This window comes from Trachymyrmex septentrionalis, unplaced genomic scaffold, assembly GCF_001594115.1.
Source record: "Trachymyrmex septentrionalis isolate Tsep2-gDNA-1 unplaced genomic scaffold, Tsep1.0 scaffold129, whole genome shotgun sequence".
Classification (NCBI taxonomy): Eukaryota; Metazoa; Arthropoda; class Insecta; order Hymenoptera; family Formicidae; genus Trachymyrmex; species Trachymyrmex septentrionalis.
The window spans coordinates 1,326,220-1,336,305 of record NW_017304428.1 but is presented as its reverse complement, the minus strand read 5'-3'; the positions used below and the strand labels follow the sequence as shown (position 1 = coordinate 1,336,305).

General features: G+C 36.2%; 3 protein-coding genes across 8 annotated transcripts in view; 2 read left to right on the top strand and 1 right to left on the bottom strand.

Annotated features, from left to right (window-relative positions):
- Nucleotides 1-2,019, top strand: part of LOC108756616 — a 4,270-nt gene extending 2,251 nt beyond the window's left edge. The window contains exons 3-5 of the mRNA XM_018500551.1: nt 94-908; nt 1,848-1,893; nt 1,969-2,019. Of these exons, the coding sequence (XP_018356053.1) occupies nt 94-908; nt 1,848-1,893; nt 1,969-1,976 (869 nt within the window). The 3' untranslated portion in view covers nt 1,977-2,019. The remainder of the gene's footprint in view (nt 1-93; nt 909-1,847; nt 1,894-1,968) is intronic.
- A 278-nt stretch (nt 2,020-2,297) lies between these two features.
- LOC108756614 (GPI ethanolamine phosphate transferase 3) lies at nt 2,298-6,829 on the bottom strand. The gene is made up of 5 exons (XM_018500550.1): nt 6,657-6,829; nt 3,851-6,597; nt 3,593-3,763; nt 3,285-3,502; nt 2,298-3,165 (listed from the first exon to the last, which is right to left on the bottom strand). Exons 2-5 carry the CDS (start codon nt 6,441-6,443, stop codon nt 2,971-2,973), a joined length of 3,177 nt encoding a protein of 1,058 aa, XP_018356052.1. The 5' UTR covers nt 6,444-6,597; nt 6,657-6,829; the 3' UTR covers nt 2,298-2,970.
- Nucleotides 6,830-6,947: 118 nt separating this feature from the next.
- Nucleotides 6,948-10,086, top strand: part of LOC108756617 (COP9 signalosome complex subunit 7) — a 3,488-nt gene continuing 349 nt past the window's right edge. Inside the window, exons 1-4 of one of the 6 annotated variants that reach the window (XM_018500556.1) lie at nt 6,948-7,323; nt 7,398-8,053; nt 8,148-8,319; nt 8,512-8,851. In XM_018500556.1, coding sequence (XP_018356058.1) covers nt 7,406-8,053; nt 8,148-8,319; nt 8,512-8,534 — 843 coding nt within the window. In that variant the 5' untranslated portion in view covers nt 6,948-7,323; nt 7,398-7,405 and the 3' untranslated portion in view covers nt 8,535-8,851. Of the gene's footprint in view, nt 7,324-7,397; nt 8,054-8,147; nt 8,320-8,511; nt 8,852-9,265; nt 9,670-10,086 lie in introns of those variants that run through there. The other 5 variants (XR_001939849.1, XM_018500557.1, XM_018500553.1 and 2 more) reach the window with 5 other exon arrangements.

Sequence of the window (10,086 nt, the reverse complement as noted above, 5' to 3'; positions counted from 1 at the left end):
CTGACTTCCTGGATAAACTATTTAACAGTATAAATGTAACTTCACTAGAAGCAAACGATGATTCAGACGCAAAAAGCGATTTTTTGAGATCTCTAAAACCTGACGATAGTTCATCGGACAAAATCGCAAGATCCTTAGATGATGCATCATCTATTGCAGCTGCTAAAGATGCAATTGTCGATGCGATATTATCAGAGCTTGGTAATTTAAAAGGCGATATGATAGCGACTTTAAATGATCTGATCGCATATGAAAAGAGTGCGACAGCAGCTGCCGCTAAGGCAAAAAAACCTTTTAAGCCTTTCTCTGGTGCATTTCCTTTTGCGAAGCCAACAATCGATCCAACGCTTCCATTCCAGCAGAGAATGACTGCACTTAGCCAAGTATTTGATATGCTAACGGAGCTGCAAAGAAACATCAGTGTGGTTACAAAAAACGCGATAGCAACTAATGCTAGCACACCAGATAATCCGGAATTGTCGAAGGTTCCATTAGCTAATGGTGCAGTTGGAGCTTCACCGATTAACAACACTCTCTTAAACGCTATTCTGAAAAAAATATCCACTGTGGACAGTGCAACTCCGACTTCCTATTCGACTTCTTATTCAGCAGATCCGATCAAAGAAAATTCTGTAATGAGCAGAGCTTTGTCCAAAGGACCAACATCTTTCTGGGTGTCTTATCCTGAGAGTTCGGCGCCTGCTGTAAAACGGCAAACAGACGATGATTCACTACCGTACTTCGGATATGAAAACGATAATGATCGGCATGATCATAGCCAATATAGGAGAGGTGTACAAATGCAGATGCATCAGGGCTATCAAAGTCTACCTGCAGGTTCGGTGGAGTCTGTACAAGCGGGAGGAGGTTCTACACCTGGACATCAAGGAGGAGGAATTAAGTTACTGGTAAGTGTAATTTTATTTTAAAAGATAAGTAAGTTTTAGTGATTAACTGAAATATTAAAAGAGAGAAAGAAGAAAAGTTTGAATCGTTAATTATAAAAGTACATAAATTCAATTTCACATAAAAATTTTTGCTATATATAGCTGTGACATATATAATATTTCTCATTAAAACTTACAATTTATAACAATGTAATTTGTTACAATAATTCATAATGGAAATCATCTTGAATTACAATAAAAAAAGATTTGGAATTCAGTTACTACAGTTCTAAAAATAATATGCAATAATTGATGTTACATATTCAATAAATGCTATATTATGCTTGGACACAACAATTATTAATTGATTTATATTATTCTCTCTTTTCTTAAAAAGTTACAGTTATTATTATATCATAATTACATATTATTATTATTATTTTGGAATATTATTTTAATGTTATTATTAACGTCAATGCTTTGCATTTTCTTCCTCTTTTTAATATATAAATATATTACGACGTCTATAAAATGTACAGAAATCTCTCTTTGAATCAGTAGTATAAAAAAGAAACATATTAGTATTAGAGATGTTTCTTAATATGTTTACCATTGCTTATCTACTCTTACAAACTCTATTTATTCAATTTTACTAAGAAATCATGAAAGTTAAATTAAATATTATAACAACGAAACAATAAAATAGTAATTTTATAATTTAATGCAAGGCAATGTGCATATATATATATATACAATTTTATGTTATAATATTAATGTGTAATAGTATAACTATAATACTTTGGAAGCCTATGTACAAAATTATTACATTCAAAAACAGGGAACAGGAAGTTATAAATTACTTAACATTTTTCATCGAAGATCTCTTTGTTTTGCTCTCTATTTAATCGAGTAACACTCGCACGAGAAATTATAAAATGTAATAACCTCATTTGTTTTCAGATTCAAATACCTAAATTGCCTAACTCTCAAGCTCCAGGCTTTCAAAGTATTAATTACAGTTAAGTACATGTAAAATGTTTCTGAATTATGAATATCGCGGGCATCTGTTCGTCTGTCGCAGGGGCTTAACGCTTACGGAAACTCAAACAAATGGGCTGATTGGATGCAGTATCACAAGAATGAGTATCAAGATCGTAGGCACCATCATAACCATCATTAGGCCACTCAGTCAGCAGGAATATTTCTTTCGCTATATTTACATGATTAGTTCTCAATGAAAAATCTGTTAAAAATGTTGCTATCCAAAAAGTATAAGTAAACGTGTACGATACTAATCGATTATTTCCAATAAAATATATTTGGCAGAAGATAAAAGAGAAACGATAATGTTACAGAATCATTTAAAATTATCTGCGACACATAATATCGAAATATCATATATAAAAAACGAATCTAAAATGCTAGATTTATTGTATCGTTTGTTCTTCATTAATCGTAATACACTGTACTTTTTCTATGTATATGTACTGAAGGATATGAAAGGTGAATGCTCTTTCTGTGATAGTATCTAATCTATTTTCTAATTAATCATAATCTAATAATAGCAGTAATACGCTTGATGTGCCCATCAGTCGCGCAGACAGACCGCGACACACGGACGCAATCCTGCATCAAGTGCGTTGCTTTGTTCGTCAATCAGCAATGCATTGCACGCAGGGTAGCGTTAGTGTGTTAGGAAGCATCACAGTTTGGTTACGCGACATAGCGTTCTAGAAGAGGTGTACATTATTATCTAACATTAATATCAAATCGAAGAAATGGAGAGACAAGTTTCTTCACTTTGGTACGAAAAATGTTATTTATAATACTCGCTAGATAATACCTGATTTCATTTTTACCCTTGTTACACTTTCACAAAATTGTAGAAATATTGGCAGTAGCGTGGTAAGTATAGACTTGTATGTTGCCCATTTCATATCTTAACAGTTCGAATCGCTAGAGATACGAATCTATATTCGTAAGTAAACGAGCAACTTTCAGATTCATCGCAAAAGCGAAATGTTTTTACGACTTTGGTACTTTGCTATTGATTGTACTATACTCCATTAAGAGTGAGTCACTATCATCTGCCTTTTGTGACTCTAGTGATAAGATATTCCATTTGTTGATCAATACGGAATACCATGTAAAACGATGCTAGTATACTACCCAATGTTACCAAGAATCCTAATCCTTCGAATATTAACTTCGGCGCAAATATCTTCCAAACCATTAAATGCCGACAGTGTATAGTTGCTGCGAGCATGCTACCGAAAGTCTGGAAAATAAATAATTAATGATACAGATATCTGAATGCACACATTCCTTTTAAACTATTTTAGAGAAAAGCAAAATAATCTAAATTTTAATGTCTTATACATATTTTATGCAACATACTCGAATTCCGTGAAGCAACGTGTATTTCCCCGCAATCGCAAAAATTGCAGCGTGAAAAGCAGAATCTTGTTCAAACAGGAGAAGTTCACCTCTCTTTATATCATCGAAAAACTTTGCTTTGAGAAATTTTGGAAATATCCGATGCAATGTAAATGGCACGACCACTAATAATGGTAATGTTGCACCTAGTAAAATATGCGATCCAAACGTATTAATACCTGAAAAAAGAACATTTTATTTAAAAAATCAATAAAAAATAAATCAAATTTAATCAATAAAAATTTTAATGGAACCGTAATAATACTCACCGATTAGAATTGCTGACACTAAATTTCCATAAAAGTGACCACCAGTTCCTACAAAGGCAGCATGCCAGTGAATGGTAGGAAACGTCGCTTGATGACCAGTTCCATAAAAGAAATATTCAGCCAATAAGAACCAGCAAAGTAATACAGGCATCGATACATCAACTAGTTCAGCTGTATAAAATAAAAATAAAGTGTTAGAAAAAAATTAAAGATCTAAATATGTACTGATAATATATATATTTTAGTGTGTACACTTACAAATATTATTAGCATTTTTGTATCTCTCTATCGCGGATAAACCCAATATAGAAGCACATGTTATAAACATCAAAAATGTACCAGGCGACAGAGTATCTCCTAATAATAATGCGTACAAAAGTGTGAGGAATACGCTCAACGAGATAAATGCAGCGCTGTAGGCTGTCCCGAAACCATAAATGACCGGAAGTTCATCGGTATCTATTCGTTTGCGGGAAATGGAGTCTTTTATTTTTTCGAATAATCGAGGCACTATATTTTCATCACGGTAGACGTCGATGGATTCCTTCTTCTTTGGCAGCAAGTATATACTAAGCGGACGATAGTAGAGGATGAAAATCGCGAGGACGCAGAAGAAGTAAACCACATTGGGTAGCGTATTGATCTCCCAGGATAGTGCGAGTTTCGGTTTGACAAACTTCGGAAGCTTTTGCAAAATCCAATAGCAACCCATGCAAACGCTTACAATTACTGGACAATATTGCCCCACTATAACGCTGGGGGCAAAGCCTGTGAGATTTCCACAACTTTGCAACCATAGTCTAACTATCACCACATATGATGCCAGGATGACTGAAGCTAGTAAAACGGCGAGTAGAGCACGCTCCCAGTTATTTGGCATTGTGGACCAACCAACTTTTCCAGTTGCAAATATAGAACATTCTCGTTGTAGATGTTCTTCTCTACAGCGCCAGAAATAATGCGATAGCCTCACCGAGGCACATGCTAGTAAGCCGATAATTAGTACAATTGTTCTGAAATTTGATTTTATTGGTTTTGAAGTGAATCTTGTCTTTCTCTCGGTAGTACTATCGGAATCGTTCTTTCTTAAGTCAAATATTAGCAGGCATACAAGTGTAACAAACAGGAAGGATAAGACTTTATCTTCTTCGACTATGTAACTGTTGGAGAAGAGTCCACATACAGTTAGAAGAAGTATTATTCTAGCTACATAGGTCAATAGCTTCATTCGACGATGATCATACCAACACATCGATATGACATCCCAATTTTGAGCGATTACTATGACTAATAAACCAATAGAAACTGCACCAGTGACAAAAAAGGTTGTATTCTTCAATTCCTCTAAAATATTTAACAAAAACAAACACGTGGTAATCGCCGCGGTAACTAAATTTGCTATGATGGCACATTGCAAAAATGAAGATTTAAATATATCACACATACGACTTTCAGGGATACCAGTGATGAACAGATAAAAGAAAAACAAGGAACAAAACATCAAAAGTAAACCCTTGGAAATTAATCCAGAATCAAATTGGACCCATACTTCGGAACATGTGTCCTTCAATAATTTAAAATAACCTTTGGTATCCCGAATAAATGCTTCTAACTTTTCAAAACTATCAACTTGCTTAACTCGCTCAGAGAGAAGACTATATATATAATGTAAATGTTGCAGCTGCTCTTTCGAAAACAAATACGTATCTGCAGAATATATCTCTATGTATTTTTTCGTTTGGGCAATGTTCCTCCATAGAGAATGTAATGGATACAATAATTGACCAGCAGCTACCTCCTCTATCTTACTTGGCAAACAATCAAGGATTACAGATCCTAGATTAGAAAAGGGAATCGGTGTGCCGAGGATCGACGCCAGAGTAGGAACAAGATCAATTTGATTTACGCTATTGCCGTCATTAATCACAAATCCTTTCAACAACGGAGTCATTGAATAAACAAACATTGCAGCCTCGACTTCGTTGGAGCTGTCACCACCATGATCTCCAGTCTCAGTCATACCATGATCTCCAACAACAAAGAGTATCATGTCCTTTTCGAGAGATGCTATGATCTCTTTTATAAGCGTATTTGTGTCATTCAATTTCCTCGTCATTTCTGGATGCTGCATGCCATGCTTGTGTCCACAATGATCAACCCCGAGAGTGTGCGCTATCAGTAGCGACCAATCTTTCTTCTTCAGCTCGAAGAAGATACGATACTGAACATCTTTATCTACGCTATCCAGATCCCAAACATTGAACGACGGCGATGGAAATTGCCGTATGAATTTATCCGGAAATAGATTGATCCATGTGTCGTCCCCCATAAAAACAATGCCTCCACCGACATTTTGGTCAATGAGATTGTCTTCCTGGATGTACTCCGAGGCAAAGTTTGATCCCACCTCTATGAAAGTAGGTAAAGAGCCCGTTGTGAGACCTTTTAGGCGTTGCATGGTTGTGGTAGGTGGATCGGCCACAAATCTGTACAGGCGAGAGTGCGACGGATATTTCTGCAGTAGTTCGTGGATCACAGGTAATTTGTTGCGATGATAAGAAGACGCGGCAGCGTTGTCCTCGTACCACTCTGCGAATTCGTACTTCAACGCATCGACGATCAAGAGCACGACCCGCGCTTTGCGTTCCAGACATACTTTGGCAGCACGTTCCGTGTCCTGGAGGACGTCCGTCGCGTCGCAATTATCCGCCGTCGTGCACTGCGTACAGTCAGCCCGTTCCGGCCGGGAGACGCGATTTAGGAGGAAACCGCTAGTGAAGACCAGCAGGCCGGCCGCCATCAGATAAGACATCCATGCCTGGAATACCAAGTAGTTCCATAGCCGGCTCATCTTCGTCGAGTCAGTGTTGCTCTCGGATATCGTTCACTGGCGGCACAACGTCGAGAGAATTCCGGCGGAAACTTAATCTACGGCACGCCGGTCCGTTCTCCACCATTGTTGCATCTAAAGACGCGCGATCGGCCGCGGTATTGTTTTGGCTATGCTAAATACGAAAGACGTTTAATCGATAATTCATGTGTCGCGGTTCGAACGGAACCTAACCTCAAACCGCTTCCCACTACGTGAAGCAGACCGCATCAGTTCTCATCGTCGTGTCACTCGCGGCTGTTTGCCACATCACTTGGACAGCAAATCTTCGAGTCGGTTTGCGAGGATCGACCAAAAAGGCCACGGAGATCTCTCATCTCTCTCATCTACCTCGTGTCTTGTTTCGTCTCTCACACCTCCATTAACCTCCATAATTTACACTCCGGCATTTCCGGCGCAAACAGCAGTCGCGGGGTTCACGCATGCGTAAAAATATTCACTCCCCCGACGGCCCCAACTCCTACTATCTCACACACAATTGCTTCAGGCCATGGCTGACAAATCCGATCGTTTCATACGCCGCGATTTGAAGCCCCCGAAAGTTTGAAACAGTGCCAGAAAGAGATTTCGATTAGCTTCGGTATTCGTAGCAATACGATAACGAAGAAGTGAGTTAATCTCAAGCGTTAATCAAGTTATTCTCAAGCGTTTGACTGTGTCCCCACGACGCGTGCACTTTCGATCGTCGTTGATGTGTGGAACGAACGCGTCTGTTTCCTAACCTCTCTATCGACCAGACGATCGTACGAGCATTCTGTTTACTAAAGTTTTATTACTGAGAAGAAAGGACGTTTTTTTTTCCAGAGTAGTCTATTGGCGATTTTATCTATCGTCATTAACAGTACATATACATATTTTGTGGCATACCGTTATTCGCGCATGAGATCTCTTTTATTTATTAATATTATTTATTAGGAGTCACCATGACAGGTGGAAATACCGCTGAAAAATCAGCTAATAATCCTTTGGAGCAGTTCGTGCTGCTTGCAAAAACTGCGAAAGGCGCCGCCGCCATAGAACTCATAAGACAAGCCGTCGAAACGCCTGGCGTTCATGTCTTTGGCGAGTTATTAGACATGCCAAACATCAAAGAATTAGAGAACGGTCCTTATGTCCAATATTGGAATACTTTGAATCTATTTGCGTATGGCACCTATAAAGATTATCTGGAGAATAAAGAGAAAGTATTAGAATTAACTCCTACGCAAAAAAAGAAGCTTCAGCATCTCACAATTGTCACTCTGGCCACGAAAAACAAATGTATACCTTACTCGGTATTATTGGAAGAGTTAGACATAAAGAATGTCAGAGATCTGGAAGACTTGATTATCGAAGCGATATACGCTGATATAATCCATGGAAAGTTAGATCAGAAAAATTCACAGTTAGAAGTAGATTATGCCGGTTTAGGACGGGACGTTCGGCCAGGTGATACCGGTGTAGTAGCTGAGACATTAGCTGCCTGGGGTGAAGCGTGCGATACAGTTCTATCTTGTATTGAACAGCAAATATCTCGAGCTAATGTCGAGAAACAAAAAGCTACTTATCATAAAGAAAGAATACAGAGAGATGTGAGTTACATTTCTTCTTTTTATTTTTTTTTAATAGTTTTACATTTGAAAATTAATGTTATCCATAATGAATGTTTTTTTTTCTTGTTGCTAGATTACTAATATAAAGAAATCCCTCGCCGCTCAAGCAGGAGGTGGAGGCATTCAAGAAGCTGATATAGCTGGTGGTAGTTCTGGTGCAGGAGGAAGTGAAGCGGGTAGAGAAGCCATGCCGATACTCTCAGAAAAGAAGAAGTTACAGAAAGTCAAATGTATCAAAGTCAGTGGTAAGTTTTGGAAGACATAAACTTAGTCTCTTCTTGCGCAATGCATATTTTTCTCATTGTTCATCCGTTCATTGAGTCGAATATTACACTTCGAATTTGTTACAAATCATGGCTAAATTGCGGCTATTAAAATTGAATTGGAACGTATGTATGGAAAAAATATCGAACTCTTGTGTCAATTTTTTTTTTTAGATTGTAAAATGAATGATGAATGAAAAGATTATGAATGAGAAGGGTAACATTGAAACGAATTTATTAATTATATATAAAGTATAACCCAAATGCTGAATCAAGAATCTTTTATGTATCTGAATATTGAGTTCGTAGACACTTTTAAAGCAAAGTGGGGAAATAATATTTTATACAACGTGTTCTAAATATATAGCATCGAATTGTATATATCAAATATGTATGAGGTCTCGATTTAGTGACACATTTATGGACTCAATGTTATAATAACAAATAAAATTAAGAGTACTTTTCTTATCAAAATACATTTGTAAGATTGATTTATTGACACACATCAGTATAAGAAGCCTTTTAGAAAAACTGAATATAATATTTGAATAAAAATTTCCACTTTAATAATTGCAAATGTTTAGCGGAAAATTTAGAAAGAGCAATAAATTTCATACTTTTACTGTGATCATTTTAAATATCATGACTAGTATTTACTGTATAAAGGATTTTAGTACTGTTAGCATAAAATTTAGCATTTATTTACGGAATATCGATTGTTTATTTATTTACATTAAACACGAAATAATAATATGTATGAGGTATACGTAACGTGTGATGATTGTCTTTACATCGAGCATTTGAAAAAAAAAAATACAATGAATCTTTTCTTTGTGACAAAGATAATTTTGTAGGTAAGCTTGAATATTCTTGTAATATATCCCTGTTTATTTTTTTAGACCAAAGACATCATGTTTTGTGTTTGTAGGGCGTGAAGAATTTAATTAGGATTTGACGATTCTCTAGATGAATTTGATAAATAATGCAACGTGTATTGCATATTTATCAATGCATACGTGCCTACCCATTGCCAGTTATCACATAAAACGGTATGCCCATTGTGACGAGTTGGCTTACGTGTACTTCCAACAATAGTACCGTTTGTACTGTTTGCGTTCAGACTTTACAGATTCTCGTTTTGTAAGGATTTGTAGTCGCTAAACGATTTACTGACGGAACAATGCGTAACTAGTCCGAGAGGTCGTTTTTGAAGAAAATTGTATATTCAAAAAATTGTAAAGGTATGCCACTGATGTAGCTTAGCAAAGAAAAATGTCAGTCGTCCGTTAAAGCGTTGTAATTGCTATTCGAATAAAAAGATAATATATTTTAGCGAGGCTTTTTATATTTTTTTATTACCCTTGATGCCTCTCTCTTTCCTTCACGTTTATAACGTAAGTTGCTAAAAAAAACATGTTAGGCTTTAAAAATTACTACAAATGGTAGGTGTGCAATATTGTAGGACGACTTAAAACTATGTTGCTGTTTTAAGGATAGAAGGTATCTGTGTTTTTATACATTTAATGAAAAATTTTTCTATTTGCATCTATTTTTCCCGATTTTCGTGTCGTAAATGCATTTTCTGTATTTTTTGTTTTTGTTTTAAATGTAATTACGAATTGTGGAAGTAAATGATATAAGTGATGTCAATTATTCAAATGACGTTTTAGAAGTTTAATCATACATTCTCTGTGTTTTGTTTCTTTTTTAATGTGCAATTTATATGTATACATATATATATATATATAT

Bases quoted from the DNA above. Each gene is read 5' to 3' on its own strand.
- LOC108756614 (XM_018500550.1), bottom strand. From the start codon at position 6,443: ATGAGCCGGCTATGGAACTACTTGGTATTCCAGGCATGGATGTCTTAT. The intron at 3,764-3,850 runs GTAAGTGTACAC...TATTTTATACAG, and splicing joins CAAAAATGCTAATAATATTT to CTGAACTAGTTGATGTATCG. The intron at 3,166-3,284 runs GTATGTTGCATA...TTTATTTTCCAG, and splicing joins CGTTGCTTCACGGAATTCGA to ACTTTCGGTAGCATGCTCGC.